The sequence below is a fragment of the Ammospiza nelsoni genome, chromosome 11 (genome assembly GCF_027579445.1).
Source record: "Ammospiza nelsoni isolate bAmmNel1 chromosome 11, bAmmNel1.pri, whole genome shotgun sequence".
In the NCBI taxonomy this organism is placed as follows: domain Eukaryota; kingdom Metazoa; phylum Chordata; class Aves; order Passeriformes; family Passerellidae; genus Ammospiza; species Ammospiza nelsoni.
In genome coordinates this window covers 15,693,130-15,714,410 of record NC_080643.1, presented here as the reverse complement: position 1 = coordinate 15,714,410, position 21,281 = coordinate 15,693,130, and the positions used below count along the sequence as shown (strand labels likewise).

Below are 21,281 nucleotides of genomic sequence, written 5' to 3'. Positions count from 1 at the left end.
TGTGTATTTATGCTCCTCATGCTAGGAACTGAAAATAGGAGAGGGAATGAGGTGAAGATGGTGCCTGAGGAGCAGGATGTGAGGTGGGATCCTTGCTGTTGGCATCAAAGCTGTAGAAGCAAAAGGTGACCCTGAGCCCTGAGGAAGGGATGACAGAGCAGATCAGAACAGCTGGTGGCACAGGGCTGGCCAGGGGACAGATGTGAATTCTGGATCCCTTGGACCAAGGTGATGGTAACAACTGGTGGTTTGGACAAAAAGAGGAGACACAAATTTGAAGGTGATGGACTTCTTCAGGTCTAGGAGCAGATGCTTTTCAGGAAGAACAGCAGGATGGGGAACTCCTCCCCATGGGATGCAAAGAAGGGAGACTGGTTGTCATTGTTGATCAAAAAGATATGATGGATTAACAATGGTTAACTTGGGTAAGTGATGGGAAAAACATGTAGGGCTGACCTTATTTGGAAGGATGGTTGTGTTGGCTTAAAGTCAGAGAAACTTGTGTATGAGCCTCAAAACAGTGCAGGATTTTTGGAGAACAGGCCTTGAATTGAAGGCCATAGGAACTGCAAGAACACTTTGTAAACTTCAAATCTCTAACAGTAACAGCTTGATACAAAAAACATGTGTCCTTAACACATATAAGGAAAAAACAAAATCTAATTCTGGGTCAAAGGGAAGGACAGCTGATAATTTGTTTGGTAGTAAGGGAACCTGGAAGATATCAACTCCTGACTCGGATTTCACAAGATCCAAAAGAATTTTGAGGGCTGATGAATTGCAGCACAGCTCATCTAGATTGTTCCATGTCCCAGTTTGGTTTCACAACCTTCTTTTGCATTTGTGTCATTTCACAATAGAGGCAAGAAATAAACATGTCATTTCTTTCTCCTTGACTGTTAAGTTTTAAAACTTTAGGAAGGGTAGGCAGTCATCATTTTACTCTCGAGCTGCAACTTGCTGTGTTGTTCTAATGTTTAAGAAATATTAAACTGGGATAATGACTTTGCTTCGGTTGCAGCATTTCATCATTGCCATTTTCCCTCACTGATTGGAATTTTGGGTGTGTTTTTTTTCTATGTTCCCTCTCTTTGGTGATGCTGTTTATAAACATGCATTCCTAAATGTATATATCACAAGCATCTGTTTTAAAGAAAAAACTGACTGAAGAAAATGGTGTACAAGCTGTAAGTTTTGTTTTACTATTCTGAGTGCCTGTGTTCCTCTAACAAAATCAGTGTTGATGGCACATCCACAGGTTGGGGCTGTCAGAAACCCTTAGGGGTTACATATGCAAAGCAGTAGTGAAAATTGAGATTGTTTTGTGTGTAGAGATATTTCTGAAGATAAACCTGACAGTCCAGTGGTGAGGAGTGGAGAGAAAGCTGCCCTTAGGAATCTGCTTTGGTTCTAACTCACACACCTGTAACCCACACTGAAGTTTTTATATAAATTGAATGATGGTGAGGTGCTGTGAAAATGGGGATTTACCACTGTGTCACTGGGATATATGTAATTTGTGGTATGTTTGGCTATTTTTATTAGCTTACTTCCTTGTGTCAAACTTGCTTACGTTTCTTCAAGGGAAAATGTAAACCACGAGACGCTGATAACGAAAATACCTCCATGGGAATGACTATTTCCCCTGCTTGCAGGGAGTGTTGGCAATGTTCTGTTGAGAAACTGTGGTTTAGATAAAGATAATTAATTTCTTTGCAGTATTTGATACATCCATTTGATACATACCAGCACTTGGCATTCTGTTGTGGTCTTAACTTTTTTATTCAGCTAATGAGCAAAATTAAGCATTGTTAATTACATAGGATCATAAGGGAGGAAATAAAGTCTCCTGTGCTGAGTCTTTGTGTGTTGAGAATGCTGCACAGAGGTACAGAAGAAGTGAAATAGCTGCTTTGCGTGCTTTTATTTTTAGTCCTGCCATTTAGCTGTGAATGGGCTGTTTTGGCCAGCCCAGGTGCCTTTGCTTCTGCTTGCCAGTGCACAGGTGTGTTTGTCACTGAGTGCCACCTGTGCAGGTGGTGTGAGGCTGCAGCCATGGGTGGCCATCAATCCAGAACACCAAACATTTCTTTGGTGCCCTGAATTTTAGACTGTGAACTGTCCCCCTCTTGTTAAGGACAAGCCCTGAGGGGTGGCACATTCCTGTAGCACCATGGCCTGTGTAGTGTTGCTTACAGGGCTGTGGCTTTTTGTAAAAGCAGATTTGGGATCATTGGCATCCTCCTTACAAACTCATCTGTCTTTATAGAATAAAAGCACTCTTGGTCAGCCTGGCACCTAAAAAGAATAGGATTGCCTCTTGTTTATTGGGATATTTCTCTTGGTTTCTGCTCTGTGGTTACTCAGCAGAGTGATTGGAATAGCAGGTGAGATGTGCCTGTTAAACTGGACACATGGGGTTCTGACAAAGGCAGCTTTGCTGGTTTTGTACTTTCTTTGAGGATATATGTGTAAAAATGGAGGTGGTAGCAGACTGGCACTGAATATCCCTCATGCATGTTGTAGTTGGGTTGATCTAGTTTGCTGGTTGGTTAGAAAATGTATCACAAACCCATGCAGGCCTTAAGAAGGACTTAATTTAGAAATTTAACTGTTGATATAATCTGTGAAGCAGCCATTTAATTTAAGTGGTTTGCAGGACTCTTCATGGAAGCTTCCCAGACTTCAGTTTTGCTTCATACAGGTTTATCGTGGCATTACTGGAGGACAAATATTCTGTGAGAAGGTGAAATTTGTATGGCTGACCCCAGCAGCAGAAAAAGGAGAGAAAAAAAAAAAAAAGGAGGTGCTCTAAGAACAAAAAGTTGGTAAATTCTGCTTGGAATGAGTAGAAAAGCCTGTTACAGCACAGTTCCTTGCAGAGCCTTTCTGTACAGATCCTGGTTTGTCTTTTACTGCTCTTACTTCACTGCTTGTACCGAAAAATTGTTCAAAACTTGAGCTAGGTGTTTCAGGTGAAGGACCCTTTGAACAGGCTTTGAAGAAAAATGTCTTCTCTTAAAATTTCTTGGGGCCCCGGGGTTTCTCTCACCTCAGTATTTTATTGCACTGTCCGTAAAGCCCGAAGCAGGGCTGTTAACTTAATAAGCACTGTGCTGTTGGCACTCCATAGACTTTGTTGTTTCCCTAGAGACTTCAGCCTCTTGGAGAGGGGTTCACAGCCTGAACTTATGACAAAGAGGAAAAGAAATTATTACCCTTCTTGTTTATAGGCTTCTGCTCAGAGGAGCTTTCTCTGAGGGTTTTTATCAGTGTCCTTCCAGAGACTTGGCCATGTTTGGATGGATCTGTTTTGCTTTGCATTTAGTTCCCTGTAGCTGTCATTACAGGGAGTAGTTGCCTGTTTCATGGATTTGAGGTTGGGTACCATTTTACCTCCTCTCCCTCATGAAAAGTTGTGTATTTTTAATGTTTTTTGGTTTGTGTCTTTCATTGCGCATTTTAAAACAGTACATCTGCCTTTGCTAATCTGCTTGTTCTTTTTTGATTCAGTCGTGTGAACATTCTGCACCAGGTTTATGCAAGTGATTTTGTGGGATGGGAGTTTGGGAATTTTGAGCAATCGCAGCCCTTTGTACAACAATTCAGTTATGCCTTAGAGCTAATCACTGAGATTTGGTCTTTTGATGTGAACTGATGTCTCCTCTGTCAAGGCACTGAGGAAATCAATAGACATGTGGATTGTGCAGAAATGAATTCCCTTAAAAATAGAGGGTGGAGGGAGCTGGTGGTATCTGCATCACTTTAATATCTTCTTTCTTTTTAGGCAGTTCCTTGTAGCTGTGATAGATTAATGCAAGGTATCCTTAGTTTTGTGCTGTTAAAATGTTCAAAAACTTGTGATTTGAAAGGAAATGCACAAGATTTTCAGATTACAAATACAATTCCTTCATCCTCCTACCCTGCTGAGTTTTTTTTAATTAAATGCTATGACTTTAATTAAGTGTGTACATATATCTATATTAGATTATTATACTTGATTGTATAAAATACTTGTCTTATTCTTAGTAACAGTCAAAATGAGTTCTGCTCAAGAGAGATTTTAGTGTTAATTATACTTAAAGGAGAGATAATCAGTAGTGAGTAGCTTGTTTTACTATAATGTATAAAGATGTGTTTGTCATGCTCGTTTTGCTCAAAATCAAGAAAAGGTTGAACCATGTTTAGATCTTGTTTTAAAAATACAAAAATTATTTTAAAACTGTACACCTTGCTGTTTCCTTTCAATGCAAGCACTGAACTGAGGTACACGGGGGCATAAGATGCCAGTTGTCTTTATTTTGGTATTGTTTCTGTGTGCCAACACACAAGTTTCTTCTTTCCTGCCTGTTTGCACCTCACATGTCCATCATTGCACTACCACTGACTCACCCTTCCAAAATTCCTAAGAAGGGAGATCAGAGTCCCTGTCCTGCTGTGGAGCCCCAAATGGTGCCACAGTGCATGAGCTGCTTGGGGACACCTCCTTGGGGGGCTCACAGAGAGGGGTTTTCCCTGCAGCAGCAGCAGCCTTTGCTTTGTGGGAATGCTGTTGGTAAATCCTGCTTTCCTGTGTTTCCTTTGCAGTATGTATGACCAATTGCCCTACTCTGATTGTCATGGTGGGTCTCCCAGCAAGAGGAAAAACCTACATCTCCAAGAAGCTGACACGCTACCTAAACTGGATTGGAGTGCCCACAAAAGGTGATGGGTTTACTGTTGTTTACAGCAGAAGGACAGGGCACAACCTTAGGGGCTTTATAAACCTGATTTCCAGTAATTTTGTTGCCAAGTTTGACTATTTAAAAATCCTTCTGCTTTGTTAATGTATTTTTAAGCAATAACACACACAGGCACGTTGCTGTTTATATGCTAATTAATCAAATTATTTTGACTGTTCCTTTATCTTCTTGTTCTGTCAGGTGCCTAAATCAAACTTTTTCCCTTATCATGAAACACTGCCCTTTTTTGTTTATTTACTTTTTCCTTGTTTCCCTTCTCCTTTCTTCATTTAGGTGAAAAGGAATGTTGTTTACAAGCAGTTGAGCAATCGCCACTTCTGGGTTAAACTTCCCGACTTCTCCATCTTTTTTACTCTGTGAACTTTGTGCTACTTGCAGTTCTTTACTTCTTTATGTTTGTGTAATGACTTGCAATTCTTTGTCTAAATACCAAGAGCCCAAAGACTGAGGGAGCCACTTGTTATCACCTCCTTAAAGATTTCTGTGTGTGTTTTGGGCAGGAAAAGGCTCAGATTGGCTGTGCCAAGGAGCTCTCTGGGCTCCTGTGGTGTCTTGTGGGCCCATAAACAGGACCTAAGTGCGTTCGAGTTCTGAGCAGCCACCTCCCCTTCCTTCTCCTGTCTCTGTGCAGAAGAGCAAGACACATTTGGTGTGCTGGGATTCTGTGTCCATTGCAGTAATAGTAGCTTCATGCCTAGTTAATAATTTAAATGACATTACACATATGAGGTCATACTAAAGTGTGCAGTTTTGGCTGGCTGTGCAGAGATGTATTTCCTAGTCACTCTAAGAAGTCAAGATGAAAAATTCTGGCCTATATTTAAACTGCCTTTTGATTCTAGGGTAAAGCTTTTTGTGTGGGTGTTTTCTTAAGTTTTTAGGAACTTGTCTAATGTGCTTTATTTAGAAGAGACATTATGGGGGATGTATTAAGTATGAGAATTTACAGGACTTAAATAATCACTTTATTTTGACTGTTTTCACACGGTTTAACCCTTATGATGACCAATATCAGCTAGTTCAGAGTTCAGTTTTATCCATTAGGCTGAAATGGAATAACAATCCAAGCTGTTTAGCCTATATCCAACTGACAAAATACTTGTATGTTAGATACACATGTAACTTAAATTTCTGACATGTGTTATGTATAAATGTCATTGAGTTTGAACACTTCACTGTGTGATCTTTGACTAGCAGAAGTCCAGTACTGGACAGCAGAAAGATATTATCCACATCTGGTTCATGCTTGGTTGAATGCATCCCAAATACTAATTGTGCTGTAGGTGGTGTTTGGCCCAACTGTAGGAAAAATTCTGTGGGCTACTGTGAGCAGCACATCAGAAAACACACTCACTTGTGCTTGATGAAAAACAGGTAGAGCATTGCTGCCTGATTTTACAAAAATATGCAACCCAAAGTTGCCATATGAGGTTCTGTCCTTGGTTGCTGAGTATTGTTTGTCTTTGTTAGAAAGGGCGGCTGAGATGTTCTCAGCAAACCACAGAGCCTTTCTGTTTGTGTCTTCAGTGATGCAATTTTACTGAAGTCACTGTGAAACACCTCACTGCCTGGCTGAGGGGATAGATGACATTTTCCCTAATTCTTCTACTCGGTGGGACTGAACTGATACAGGATCAGTATCAAGTAGCCCTAACATCTGCTACCCTTCGGCTCTTAATGTCTTAAAATTAGTGTGTGCTTAATTTAGCAGGAGTTCTTGTTCTCTGAGACAGATGGTTCAAATGGTGAGGTTATGTAAACCAGAGAAAAGATAAATGCCATCTTTTCATGTAATGTTAAGCAAGGTGGAGAGTTCAAGAACTGAAGGTGGAGGTAAATACCCCAGGCTTTTGGTGATGGTTAAATCATTTCAGTCATCATTTCTGTGCTTTCTTCCTTCCAAAATCCTGTGTTGTATAGAATGGGAAATGGTTAAAAGTACAGGGGACTTTTGTCTGTGCTTTTTGAAGGAAATGAGGTCAGTTAGATGTCTGAATAGAATTGTGTTGCAATGTGGTTTTGAGATACTGAGCCTTGGAAGCTTTTTTGAATAGTTGTGGTTGTGATACCAGTGAGCTTTGAGAAAATTTTCCATAGGCATGGCTGCTAAGAATAAAGGCTGGAGATTGTCCCACTAGATAGCACTTTTTCCTCTGCTCTGCATGGCCTCTGGCAGTAACTATTCCTTCTCATGAAATTAATTATTTTTTACAAGAACCCACCTTTTCATGTAGCCACTGTGGCCAGTGCTTATTAAAATCACCATCACAGAATCACCTGGATTGTTCGGTAATCCATGTCATGATGCATTCCATCAACACTCCTGAGCTCAAACAAAACTTGACTTTTGGGGAGAAAAATAATTTTTATATCTTTATCCTCTGCCTCCAATCCCAGCAGCAATCTATATACAGCAGCTGGTTCATGAGCTCTTCTATTCTTTCTTCTTTCTTAACTACAGCCTTGTAATTGAGTCTACTGTTTCTTTTCCTCTTTCCAGAAATAAAGTCTGGCAAATAGAGTTGTACCTTGGCAGCATCTCAAACAGAATACTTCAGTGTGGTTGAATTCTAAAAAAAAACAAAACCAAAAGCTTTGCAGTTCAACAGAAAAAACCTGTAGGTCTGAAACAACTTAAACATTAACTGTATTTCAGAGGCCTGCTTTCAGAGCCATTGAATGAAATGAATTAGGGTTCAGTGTCACTCTGCTCTGGGGCAAAGCAGAACTGTCTTGCCCTAATCTCATACCTGATATTGCAACCTGATGTTGTGTTTGGCCATGGACCTTTTGCACCTTTACCCAGATAAGGAGTAGATGGTTTTTGACCACTGAGAAGAGATCCCAGTGAGATTGTTTCATACTTGGGATGATTTTTAAATTATTTTGTTTTGGCAATTTGTCTTTTTTTTCCCCAGTAAGTGGAACAGGGCTTGTGAAATACTAATCCTTAAGGAATAGAAATATTAGAGCAGTGTTCTGAAAAAATGTTTTCACTACTGGAATTTGAAGTTTTGTTTACTTAAAGCAAGATTGTTTAGTTCTATTTAGAGCTCTTCCTTGTGCTGAAATAAGAATTGTAAGTTTTGGGAGGTGTTATCTGAATACTGTTTCACTGTACATATACATAGAAGAAGAAGAAGCTAATGATAATAATAACTTACTGTTAATACCAATAATCATTACTAGTCCTTTATAGACTTTGAGTAACTCCTGAAAAGGAGGAAAATAATTTCTTTTTGTTGCCCAGGCAAACTGGCAGACAAAGGCACTACAGAGTGGCCACTGAAGCAGAGTGACTACAGCTCAAATGTTCTTTAGCTATTTCCAAGATTTATTGCTGTCTTGGCTATTTTAAACCTCACAAAACACAAAAAGAAGTATGATAGATTGACTTCTTACAGGCCAAGTTATTTTATCTTTGCAGGAAGTTTGGTTTCAAAGTTGTCATGACCTTTTCATGTTTCTGTTGTTGGCTCTTGCTAATGCTGGTTTCTCTTGGCAGAATTTAATGTTGGTCAGTATCGTCGAGATTTGGTGAAAAAATACAAATCCTTTGAATTCTTCCTGCCTGACAATGAAGAAGGCTTGAAAATCAGGAAGTAAGTTTTGATTGTGCTTGGTACACCATGCTAATTGTATTAAAAGGATATCCTGTTTAATTTGCTCTTAGAGATTGCTTGAAGTTGCATTTTTGTATGATCAAGAAGACCCTTATGGAGACTGCAGGAAAATACATTCTAGAGAAGGTGGAGTAGTGATTTCTTTAGGCTGATTAAAATTTGGGTGTCTTTTTTTCTTGATTGTTTCATCTCAAGCATCAGAAATTGAGAGAAGTCCTTGATTCATTTTCATTAGGATGTGACTACTGTTACTCCTGTAGATACTCCAGGATATTTTCACTGAAAAACTATTTTAATAGATAGTAATAACTTTTCCTACCTTCTTGTAAAGTACCAGCTAATAAATGTGACTCCTTCTGCTGCATAATTCCTAAAATCCCATTTTAGAGCTTTTGTTTGCTTCATAAAGGAAAAAAACCCCACATAACTGCTTTTCTTTTTGATTTGTATAATGAAATTGTTCATCTGGAGCACTTTGAATGCATTCATCATTATCTGTTTAAATGAGTGAGAATCAAATGTGATAATTTTCTCCCTGAAATTGTGGGTTTGGCCACCATACAGGTGCCTCATTCATTCCCTCAATGCACAGCCTCAAAAATTGCCATGTTTTGCTAATGCTATGCAAAGCAAGGAGAGAAGCAGAGTTCTGTGTCCAGATGAAGCATTTGAGTCTCTGCTCCTGCCTGGAAAGAGGCTGTGCTTTAATGTAGGGCAGACCTTCAGGAGAAAGGGTCAGAGCAAGAGGGAGCTGCTTCTTTCCTAGAGGAGATCAAACAAGAGGGCCTTTTGATTTTCTTGGACACTCACTGTACTTTTTAGTGTGGTCAGGAAAGCCCTTAGATTGTGCAATGTGAAAGAGAAGGAAATGAGAAATTTGAGATGGATAGAAATAGTATTTATTTAGGCTACTTAAAATATGGACTGCCTTGTTTTTAATTCAGCTTCGCCTTATACATCAGAACCATCTGGAGTTCTTTTGTGGCTGTCCTTGCCTTGTCCCCCCTCTCTCTTCCCTTTCTTCCCCTCAGCAGCTCTGAGTGTTGCTAAAGCCAAAGGAGAACAGGCTGCATAAGAGCCTCCCAATCCCTGGGGATAAGAGCAGTTATGAGGTGCATTAGCTTTGCAAGCCACTACTTTTTGCTTACAGGTAGAGCCAAACCTTTTAATGTGCCTCTGTGCCACCTATTAGGCTAAGTGCTGAGGGATGTAGCATGAAATGGGCTGTGTGAGATGATCTGCCTGGTTAGCAATGAGTAAAGAGGGTTTGTATTTATTCAGTGAAGACCTGGGTGATGAATCTCAGCTCCTGACATCTGTTAACTGTGCTAATGTGGAAATACTGTCAGGATCCAAAAGCCTTCATTTCTCTTTCAAGATAAAGCTGTGCTTCCAGAAGGTGTTAAATAGAGCAGTTATGAATTTCAGTCGGGAAAGAAAATTTAGGAGTAATGTAGGGAAGGGCTGTTGAAATGGGCAGGCTTTTATGTTGGTACTGCAGAGAGGCTGTACTTACTGGGAATAAATGGGGCTTTGTTCTGCTAACAAGTAAATCGTGTACAATGTTGCCCTCCAGCTTTACTGATGTGTTAGGAATCATAATGGACTTTGAAGATAATGCTAATGCTGGGGACAGAGGAAAGTTGCAAATTCATGTGTTCTTGTCCAGATTTAACACAAGTGTAAAGTATGTCAGGGTGGGGATTTTTGGTGTTTGTGCCCTCAGCTGTCTCCAGTACTAATTACACTGGGTTGGTGACTGCAGTGGGATGGTATTTCACCTCAGTCACTAATACTTGATGCTACCTTTGTTTTGCTCTCTATATTAACAATTTTTTTCTACATAAGCAGTTTTCACACAATAGCTCAAAAGAGAGTTAGTGGATAACTGAAAAATAGTTGCCTCTCCAACTTGGTGCCACAAGATAAAGGCCTTGAGTTGATTAATTTTGTTTAATATTTTGTAAATCAAATTAAGAAGCAGTTATGAATGAATAGGTAATTGGGAAAAGCATGCAGTTGCAGGGATGTTTCAATGATGTTATTTTAGATCAGTGGAAGGGTATCCTTCAAGCAAAGCTGATAGGTGTTCTGTGGACATGAGTGGCTGTGTCAGTGACGCAGAGGAGCAAGGTGACATGACCACATTTCCTTAGTGTAGCTTGGCTGATCTCTGTTGAGCTGATCTCTTTTCCCTATGTTTGGAGAGAGGTCTGTATTTTTGAGATAGATTGTCTTAACATTTGCAGGGCCCTTTTCTCCCAGGTGCATAACAAGATGCCCTTATCTGTATTCTGTGGTTCTTTCCCTGTGCAGACAGTGTGCCTTAGCCGCGCTGAACGACGTCCGGCAGTACCTCAGCGAGGAGAACGGGCACGTGGCTGTAAGTTTCTTCTTGGAGATACCTTCTTGAGGTGCCTCTGCACCAAACTCTGTGTGTCTGCTGGATTATACGCAGCCTGAGTAGTTACAGCAGCTGTCCAGTACACCAGATTTCTGCCTTTTGGTAGTTAGGTCTACCTTGTTGCTGCAGTGAAGTGAATGCTGAATTTGAGGGTGATGATGCCATATTGAGCAACTACCTTTTGAGGGTTAGCTGAGAGGAGGATAACACCAAGAAAAACTCCACCTCCTCTTCACATTGCTATAGGACAGTGCTCCACAATGTGCCATTAAACACATCTGTCATTTTACTTGCATGCCTATTTGATAGTTTAGTTTTCCAAGTGGAAGGTAAAGACTTGCTGAACAAAAAGTATTCTCTTGGCACTTATTACTGGCATGAGAATGTCTGAAAAGAGCAGGAGAAACTTACAATGAGTTAGTGCATACCTGAGTATTTAATAATGGGATGCAAAACACCAGTTCCTCAACTACTGACATTATGTGTTGAGACTAATTTTTAAAGTTTTTGTCTTAAGACTACTGACACAACTCTGGGGTTTTTATTAAGTAAACAGGGAAAACCATTAACTGTAAGTTCTGCTGAATACATGAGGTAAATGTTATGCTTTGGCAAACTTCATACTTTAGTAAAACATTGATGTGTTCAGAGATAAACTGAGTTCCTAGAAAAATGGCTGCATTGATGGTGTTATTTATGGGCAGGGTTTACAACTCTTGCAAATTTTACACTTATATTTTGAACAGCCCATTGAACTGAAGCTTTTTTTTTTGGTAGCATAAGTTCACTAAAAACTTGTGCATTAATATTTAATGCTGATAAAGGGCAAGGAGGAAAATTCTCTCCTGTACTATGTGCTAGGCTTAAATTCTGATTTCCTTTTCCAAGTCCAAGAGTTCTGCTAGAACTGCTTTCAAAATATTACTAAATTTTAGTATTTAAAAAAAGAATATGTGTAAAGTAGTAATGTCTTTGTTTTCTTCTTGGACATGTTGAGATAGTGGGGTTGAGGGAGGGGGAAGTTTCCGTTGCTTTCCTTCAGACTGAGGGACTTGGAATGAATATTTTTGTTGTTACTATTACAGTGCTTTCCACATTCCTTTTTCTCTCTCCCTTTAATTATTCCTAGGTCTTTGATGCTACAAACACAACTCGAGAACGCAGAGAAACTATTTATAAATTTGGTGAAGAAAATGGGTATAAGGTGAGTGAAAGCAAAGCAGTTCTGAGCTACTGCATGGCCAGGTAAGCCAGTGGTAGTTTTGTCCTTATCTGTACTCTAAGTGCACTAGCACAAGCCATGTCCTTCTTGGATGTTTAATCAATAATGTGTTCTGTGTTCCTAAGCATTGTTTGTGATTAGAAGTCATTCAGTCCTCATTTTTCTCATCTTAAGTGTTTGTACTGTTTGGAGCTAAGGTATTTTGTGCTACAGCTCCAATTTTGTCTTCTTGGACCTGTGGCCATGAGTGCAGTGTCAGAAAGAGCTTTTAAAGTATGGTTCTTCATGCTGTTCAGATCTTTGCTGCAGGAACACGAAGGGGTTCTGTGTTAGTTGAACGTAGTGGTTTTCTACCTTCTGGTTTTACATTTAGCTGTTCTCCAGTCATCTTTCATTTCCTCTAAACTTAATCTCTGTAAGCCTTTGACACAGCAGAACACAAGCCTCTTTATAAGTGAGGCTACTCCATGAGCTGGGAGGCTTCTGAAATGTTAATTCAGAAATGTTAGTTACTGTTTGTGGGGCTGAACCAGCATCCTCTGCATTTGTTTCTTCCTCGTCCATCCTACATCTTTTCTACTGCAAGAATTTTCCACTTGCAAGCATTGTTGGGGAAAAGAGCAGAGAGCATGATCTGTCATGGAATGGGAGCCAGGGATTTCTGATGAGAGGTCTGGAGAAGCTTTCTGAGTAAATGGAGGGAAAAGGCCTTGGCATGGAAGTGGGTGACATGCTGCTTGTGTGTTAGTACCCAGAGGTGTTCTCATGCATCTTCCTTCTTCCTCTCTTCTGTTCTTCTTCCTCCCATTTGGACTGAAGACCTTTTTTGTGGAGTCTGTATGTGTTGATCCAGAGGTCATTGCTGCAAACATTGTGGTGAGTAAAGTTAAGTTTGCTTGATATTGGGAGGCTTAAAGTAGCTTAGTATTTTTAGAAGTACATTTTAAGAATTTCCAATAGCAAAAATTCCACTTTAGCTCTCATTAATGGAAAAAAATTCATTTTTTCCCTGTCCACGTGACTGTTACTAGCTCAGAAGTTTAATTCTCTGAAGAGAGGGATTTCTTTTGCTTTACATGTATTTTAATGAAGGTGCAGACAAAGCTTTTTGTTGTGTTCCCCTACTCCCTATTTCTTTAAACATCCATGAAGAAGGGAAGGAAACTTAAATACTGTTCTCCTGGTTTTATTTTAAACAGCAAGTGAAGCTGGGCAGTCCTGACTATGTGGATTGTAGCAATGATGAAGCAACAGAAGACTTCATGAAAAGAATAGAGTGCTACAAGAACTCATACGAGACTTTAGATGAAACTCTGGACAAGTAAGTGATGAAACAACTCTGTTATTACTGCTGGTGATCACAATATTATTTAAATGTTATTTTAAGGGTTGGGGCATCCTGTACTGGGGATTAGGGCTTTTAAGTCATAATTTAGTGGCTTGATTGCTCTCTCTCCTTTGGCAAATTAAAGTGTTGACTGAAGGGGTGTAGCATGGAAACTGCCTTCTTTGAGGAAAATTGGCTAGTGAGACTAGTCTGGGACAATATTCTTTTTGATTTTCCCACTTGGAGAATGGTATTTATTCTTCTGGGATAGAACCAGCATTTAGCAATTATTCCAGAATTTCTGCAGTGGTTGGTTGGTACTTGGCTTTTTTTGGTACCTAGAGGAGACATGAGTGATTTGTAAGTATTGCTTAATTGGTTGGCATGGTTAAGGTTAATTATGAACACATCAGTCTTAAAAATGTGACTTCTTAATTAATTTCTTTGTGCTTGCAAAATTATCCTGCAGGTGCAGGGCTCTGAGAAACTGTCTTAGCTACATTATTTATCCTCACGCCAAAGCATTCTTCTGGTTTTTATTAACTGTGAACTCTTGAAAATAAGGTAGGGATGAATCATGTGAGGAGGACCCCCTTCCTTCTTGCTACAGCCCAGCATTTCAGAGTAGGATTTGGAGCTGCACCATCCCAGGTGTTGCTGGTTTGTTGCACCAGAGCTGCAGGGAGGGCTGAGCTGCATTTTAATGTAATTGAGCGTGAGCAGTGTGGAGCTGGCTCAGTTCATGCGTGTAATTCTTGTGATGGACCCAATGGCTGGGCCTGCCTGGAATGGCAATGATTAACTCCAAGGAACATGGGCAGGAGTGAGGGTGCTGGTGCCCGTTTCTCATTGCCTCTGCTTGGTTTCATTATCAGTTTTCTTGTTTCATTGCAGTGTGGTGTCTCAAACACATAGCTAGAAACCAATAGTGGTTATTTTCATCTTATGAGACATCTTCCTGTGTGTGAACGAGAGGCTGCTCTAGAATTATAGCTCAGGTGATAAAGGATAAGCAGTGAAAATTGAAATTATAAGCTGTCTGATGCTGAGAGAAGGTAGTGGTGGGGTAGATTACAGCACAGTTAACAAAGGGTTGCTCACAGAGCAGTTGAGAAAATGTCTTGCTTCAGACTGCTTCCAGGCTCTTGTGGTGCCCTACTTTTCTGGAGGGATTAAATGAGATGGGTAATTAATGACTATTCCTTTTGGCCCCTGGGTGCAATCAGACAAGCACTTGGTGATGGAAAGTGTTTGTAACCTGGAAAAAAACCCCCAAATGGTATTGTAAAATAGCTGTATATCTTATATAGCTGTGGTAACTTAAGTGAATCTCCTTTTCAGTGTGTGGGCTGTATTTTTCCAAGAGAAGGATCTAGATTTGGATGAAGTGCAAGTAAAGGAGGCAGAAAAGAAAGCGTTGTGAGCAGCTCCATGTGAAAGGAACAGAGTTCATCCTGTACCTTTGGAGTACTGTGTTATTTCTTAGGACTAATGCACATTCTGTGGCTGAATGAGGATTTTTTCATTTCTTTGGCTTGTCTCCCCTTTGTTTCATAACAACAGAGAGGGTGGAAAGATTGTGCTACGCGCTAATAGCAACAATGTGGAATCTTACTTTTACTTTTTTTTTTTTTTTTAACTTGCTCATGAAAGGGATCTTTCTTACATTAAAATCATGGATGTTGGAAGGAGTTACCTGGTGAACAGAGTGATGGATCACATCCAGAGCCGGATTGTCTACTACCTCATGAATATCCACGTGACTCCTCGGTCAATCTACCTCTGCCGCCACGGGGAGAGCGAGCTCAACCTCAAGGGCAGGATAGGAGGAGATCCTGGGCTGTCTGTCAGGGGGAAGGAAGTATGTACCTCCTGCCAGGTGGAACTGTGAGCTCTGTGTGTGCTTGTGCTGGGCACTGGCAGCTTTCCTCCTCTGCAGCCTTTCCTCCTAATGAGTTTAAAGGACTTTTTTAGTTGCATGTTTGGGTAGTGGAAACAGGACAGGCACTTTGTGTGTTGTGGTTTGTACTCTTATCTGTGTGTCTCTCTGTTGGCTAAAATTCCTTTTTATACCCCACCACAAAGCAGTTGGCAAGAGGGCTTTCTTTTTTAACTATATTGTTGTGAAATCCTGGCTAGTTGGGTAATTGGGAAAGTGTACACAACTTAAAGCTGAAAGGAAAATTAGTGGAAGGAAAGCTAAGAACTGCTAAAAATTTGTATTTTCCTTGTACTTCTTTTCTTTCTCCTGTCCCTCTTGGATAATGGAGTAGGTTGTATTTCTTAGCAAAACCTTTGACAGTCTTTTGGAAAAGCTACAGTGAGCTTACAGAGGCTGGAACCCTTGTTTTCTAAACTGAACGCCCTGTGTTGGCTCTGAGCCCTCATCCAGTGTCTCTTGGTTTTTCTTCCAGTTTGCCAAAAGCTTGTCACAGTTTATTAATGAACAAAATATCAAAGATCTGAAAGTTTGGACCAGCCAGATGAAAAGGACAATTCAGACTGCTGAAGCCTTGGGAGTGCCTTATGAGCAGTGGAAGGTTTTGAATGAGATAGATGCAGTAAGTTCTTCTCTTTTAAATGCTTAATAAGTTGCTTTGATTGTTAAGGGTGAAAAAAGGTACTTAGTTTTTTAATAATATGTCTTTCATGGGATAGAAAGTCATTGAAGCTGCTTCAAGAGGCTGGAAGTAATTGTCATTACCTGTAAACAAGGCTAAACATTTCATTAAATTTTGCCATTTTTAATTTGTTCTTCCCTTGTGTTTCCCAGTAAAACATTCCTCTGTGGAAGCCATGATGTTATAAAGTTTTCATTAGTTGGGCTTGGAAAGAAGCTTGTGGTGGGGGTGTTTGCTAGCTGGCAGTTTCCAGCTGCAGCTGTAAGATATAAAAGGAGGTGCAATAGATGAAACATGGCCTTGCTTTGTCCATGGATGTAACTTCACCTGTACAGGGATGTAATGATTCCTCCTAACCACCTCTGAGTCAAGCTGAGTGCCCTGTTTATCTTGTGTGACAATTCTGAGTGTCAGAGTAGCAAATTAAAACTGCTAAAGGTTATTTGTATATGGTTTTATTTAAGAGTGATATCTACTTTTTGCATTACTGGGAATACATGTTTTTTAATAATTTTCATTACTGACAGGGAGTATGTGAAGAAATGACATATGAAGAAATACAGGAAAATTATCCTCTTGAATTTGCACTGAGAGACCAAGACAAATACAGATACAGATACCCTAAAGGAGAGGTATGCTATTTTTAGCATTTTAATCTCACAAGTCGAAAGGGTTCCTTGTCTTCTTGCATATATGCATGCTGTAGGAAGGAAAAACAAATTTTTAAATTAATGAAAAGGTTGTTCCTTTCTCCATGGAAAAGCACATAGGATCTTGCAAGGATTGAGCCCAGACCACTTATGTTGATTCAGGGCTGGAAAAATAAACCCATAAATTTAGAAAAACAATGGAGAGCTTTGATCTTGTGGGCATTGTACCTGTGCTGGTCCTACAGTGATAAAGCAGGAGGAATTATTGCAGGGCTTTAACTGTTGCATATATAAACGTGCTGCTAAGATGCCCTGTTTCTGTTCCTCCCTGCTCTTGGTGGTGGCTCTTGCAGGCAGCTCTGGCTGAAATGCTGGGGAAATCTCCAGCCACGTTATTAAACTCCTTGCCTCTGGGAAAATTAACTTGCTGATGGCTTTTCTAAAGTAGCCCTAGTGCAGGGCAGTGATGGCCAGATGGTCACAGGGCCATTGCTGGGGGCTGAGAGCTGGGAGGAGGGATTGGCCCAGCTGCTCCTGCTTGAGCTGTGAGGAAGCAGAGCTGTGCCTTCGTCCTCAAGAGCAGTCACTGTGACAAGAGCTGTGTCCCTGGCAGTGTGATCCCGTCCTGCTAATGAGGCAGTCATTAAGCTGCAGAGTGCTTCTCATGCATTTGAACAAGGAGTGTTTGTTTTTGAAACCAGTGCAGTCCTGGGGATGGTGACTGGCATGTCAAACTCCCCCTGTGCCTTGTGGGGATGAGTTGGTCTCGTTTATCCGAGGCAGTTTTGTGTCTGGTAGCAGTGAGAGGGGTTTGCACAGCTCTCGGGGAGCTTTCTGTTGTCCAGGGCTCAGTCAGCAGTGCCACTTGGTCCTGCATGGGGACCAGAATGAAGGTTTCCTGCTGTGCTGGGTTCCTGCCCTGCTGAGTCGTGTGCTGAGCTCTCCACCTGTGGTATATGACACATTTTGGAAGTACCTGGCACTTTGCTTCCAACGCAGTCTTCCAAAACAGAGTCTTTACCATGCACGTGAAATTCAGTTCAGTTGTGCCCATGCAGGAGCCCTGCTGTTCCCCTGCAGCAGCAATTCCCTGTGCATGGTGAGGCAGGACAGGTCACCAGCAAGTCCTTGTGCTGGCTCTTGGTGACATGGTGGCTGCTGTCACCAGGCTGGTCCAACGTGCCCACAGCTTGTTTGGAAAGGGCAGCCTGAACAAGTCAAGCTTTGTGAACTCTTTGCGTGCTGATTGTTGGCTGAGCTTCAGATGCTTTTGAAGATGAGCTATGGAAAATAACATGCAAGACTTGTATTTGCAGATGTGAATTAAATCCTAGGGATTTAGTGGAAATTCTTGATCAAAGTGGCTAATTTAATAAAGCTTTTCTGTGAGGGAGATTTGTTTTGTTATGTGTATAATAAAATGTGTTATGTGAGTGCTTAGGTCTGAACTGTGTTCTTAGTTTAATGAAAATTATTGCTGCAGTATTTCTGTGCACTAAATAACATTTAGAAGATGACTAATATGAAAGTAAGATCCCCTCTGTATATATATACACTGTTCAAAGAGTTTTCCCTTTTTAATGTGCTCTGTGTTTGTCCTCCCCACCCAGTCCTATGAAGATCTTGTTCAGAGGCTGGAGCCAGTAATTATGGAACTGGAAAGGCAGGAGAATGTGCTTGTCATTTGTCACCAGGCTGTCATGCGCTGTCTGCTCGCATATTTCCTTGACAAGCCCGCAGGTAAGTCTTCCTTGATACATTACAAACAGACTGTTTTTTAAAAAATTTACTGCTTAAGGTCCCACACAGTAAATTCTAACAGTTTGCTGTGTCATCACAGGCTGGTTTTGCTAGGCAAGTACCCAAGTGTATTTTTTGGTATTTGACCCCCACATGAAACTTGGTAGTTGATGTTGTTGAGCTGCTCCTGACCTGGAATACTGTGATAGTTGTTTTTTTGCTCTGATTACCATCTCTGTTGCATGCTAGGAAAAGAGATATGCTGTTAGGTAAAAAGTCATTCAAGTAGCTGACCTGAAACATAACAGAAGAGCCAGTTGTAACCTGTATTTCATGTGTAATTTGTGTTTGATTTCTCAGAACAACTGCCCTACCTGAAGTGCCCACTGCATACTGTCCTAAAGCTAACCCCAGTGGCTTATGGTAAGTGCAATTATGTAAATTTATTATATAAGTCTGGCTATACTCATCAGAAAAGGTGGTGGAATGTTTAAAACACACTTTATGTTGCTTTAAAATAGTCAGGTTTGACATTGCATGTATGCGTGTAGAACTTTACTGGAATAAATGAATCCTCTGGATTACCCTTGCTTTGCCTTGTGCCAGGAAACACATGTGTTGCTGAAGGCCTGAAACCACCAGTGGCTGTCACTGCTGGAGGGGACAGTTTGTGCCCAGTTCACACTCTATTTCACTAATTCTTCTGGCAAACCCATGCATTTACACATCTGCTACAGCAAGATCTGAGTTTTTATTGATGTATTGGAGGGTATTGCTTTGCAGAAGACAGGCAAATTTCCATTTGTGTAGGTTTTTCATCTTGCCAAATGCAGTATGGGGTAAGGGTTGCTGTGTGCCCTGCTGGGTGGCACAGGCTGATTGCTGATGGAGTTTTGTGTGTGTTCCCACCTCAGCTTAGTGTGTGCCTTCTGCTCATTTTTGTTCAGTTATGGCTGGGTCATATCTGCTGATATCCCACTTCAGAAGATATTTCAAGCTATGCAGATAATTCTCTGCCTATTAGGAAAAATATATTGCCCAAAATGCTGGTTCAGTCATTAATTGGAGCCTGTCTTTGATTATCAGCTCTGAAAAATAGCGGTCCAAATCAGTACTTTGTGTTTTGTTAAGTTTCAAATGAAGTTGAAACAAAGAATATTATGAAACAAAGTAGCTGCTGCACTGGAAAATCTGCGTGAGGAGATTTTTGTCATTTGCTTGCAGTTTCGTCTTACAGGAAGGACAGCCTGTGCTGTGGTGACATCTGGTGTTCCCAGCCTTGCATGACAAGCTGGGGTTTTGAAAATAGAGATTCACTGCAGTTAAAACTTGGGCTTTTTAAAACTGGATTTTTCTGACCTGCTAGAGTCTGCCTGTTTTCCACAGGCTCTGTTTTGGGGTTCTCTTGGGTTTTTTGGGGCTTCTCTGGTGGATTTTTTTTGGTTGTTGCTGCTTTTCTTTCTTTGCAGGAGGAGGGAAGTTGGGTGACTGCTCATAAATTTTAAGAGGGTGTGGATGTTTGAGTGTTTGCTCACACACTAAGAGAGGAAGGAAACAAAGGGGTACAGACAGTGTGCTCGCCCTTCTGACTGGAGGGAAAGAAATGCCATTGTCCTTTTTTTAAGGGGTTTGACATGTATGTGTGATGAGCACATTTCAGCCAACCTGCTTTTTGGAGTTCAGCCATCTGAAAACACAAGGACTGTGTAGATTATTTCTGCAGTACTGATTGATGTCACTGATGGCACTTGGCTCCAGGCAGGCAGGATGCAGGATCAGACCTGGTGTGTTTGGTACCTCCCAGCTGAGCCTGCTCTGGGGAAATGCTTCCCCTGGGGCTTTGCTCTTCCTGGTGGTGGAGAGGAGCATCATTGCCACCTTAAGAGAATGACCTGCAGTAGAGGAACATCTGGTACAGCCTGACAGCTGGATCAGGGTGGATGAGACCTTTACCCAGCAGTCCAGGGCAGTGGTGGTCTATAGAAAGGAAACTGCAGCTTGCTGTAGGTAGGAACTTGCTCGTCAGTAATTAAAAATGAGCTGGAGAATGCATGTGGTAATTGCTGTGGAGCAAGGCTGTCCCTTTGGTTTATGTGTAAAGCTCAACACATGAGGCTCTCTTTGGATCTTAAACTCAGCTTGTGCAAGGACTGAGAGATCTCTGAAGTGTCTGCTGTGTAACAGCCCTGGGGAATGGGCAGCAGCAGGGCTCAAAGCTTGGTCTGGTTTGGTCTCAGGGCTCACAGTGGATCTGTGGTCAGAAGGATGAGTAAGGATTCTGCTCATCAGTGGGAGATGATGTGCTTTTCCTCCTTAAAATCTGTTTTATGGCTCACTGTTTCTCTGAGTTCCCACAGTGTTTGCTCACAGTCTCCCTGACAAATGGGCTTTAAAAGGTCAGGCTTCCCAAAGGGAAGGCAAATACTGGCCTTACTAATTTCTTTTTTTTTTTTTAAAGTAGAGTGGATTTCTAAGGAAATCCCCTTTTTCTGTCATGTAGCGACTCCATGGAGTGTGTTACGACTTTAGGGAATAAATGAGGAGAAAAATCTGGAAACCTGCTTGTGATAGAGGATGGACTCTGGTGTGTCAGAGGAAGTGACTGTTCATGATGTTCTGTAGAGTAGTGGTAGCTTATAAAAGTCATGTTTGTGTGAGATGAGCCAGGGTTTGGCAATCAGAGATGCCTTCAAGTGCTGTAGCCATGGTGTATGGAGTAATTATATCATTCTCTAAGTGGATCAGTTTATACTACCTGGGAAATAGTTCTTTCTTCTCACTGTTTTAATTTTTCTTGCCTCATGGAGGTTTTGAGTTTTTGAATGTTAAGCAGAAGTTCCTTTTCAGGAGTCAGCTTTGAAGTTCTGTTTAGCTTGGGGTTAAAATAATTTTGCACATGTAGAGGAAAGGGGGTTGTTGACAACACACTGTGCCTTCTTGTAGTTGTTTTTA

At 41.0% G+C, this 21,281-nt stretch overlaps 1 protein-coding gene across 5 annotated transcripts in view; it reads left to right on the top strand.

The window, feature by feature from the left end:
- LOC132077996 (6-phosphofructo-2-kinase/fructose-2,6-bisphosphatase 4) overlaps positions 1–21,281 on the top strand; it is a 51,139-nt gene that overhangs the window by 18,712 nt on the left and 11,146 nt on the right. For all 5 annotated transcript variants that reach the window (XM_059479829.1, XM_059479828.1, XM_059479825.1 and 2 more), the window contains exons 2-12: positions 4,588–4,704; positions 8,248–8,344; positions 10,682–10,748; positions 11,899–11,973; positions 12,811–12,867; positions 13,191–13,312; positions 14,972–15,179; positions 15,733–15,879; positions 16,467–16,571; positions 18,200–18,329; positions 18,690–18,752. In XM_059479829.1, coding sequence (XP_059335812.1) covers positions 4,588–4,704; positions 8,248–8,344; positions 10,682–10,748; positions 11,899–11,973; positions 12,811–12,867; positions 13,191–13,312; positions 14,972–15,179; positions 15,733–15,879; positions 16,467–16,571; positions 18,200–18,329; positions 18,690–18,752 — 1,188 coding nt within the window. The remainder of the gene's footprint in view (positions 1–4,587; positions 4,705–8,247; positions 8,345–10,681; positions 10,749–11,898; positions 11,974–12,810; positions 12,868–13,190; positions 13,313–14,971; positions 15,180–15,732; positions 15,880–16,466; positions 16,572–18,199; positions 18,330–18,689; positions 18,753–21,281) is intronic.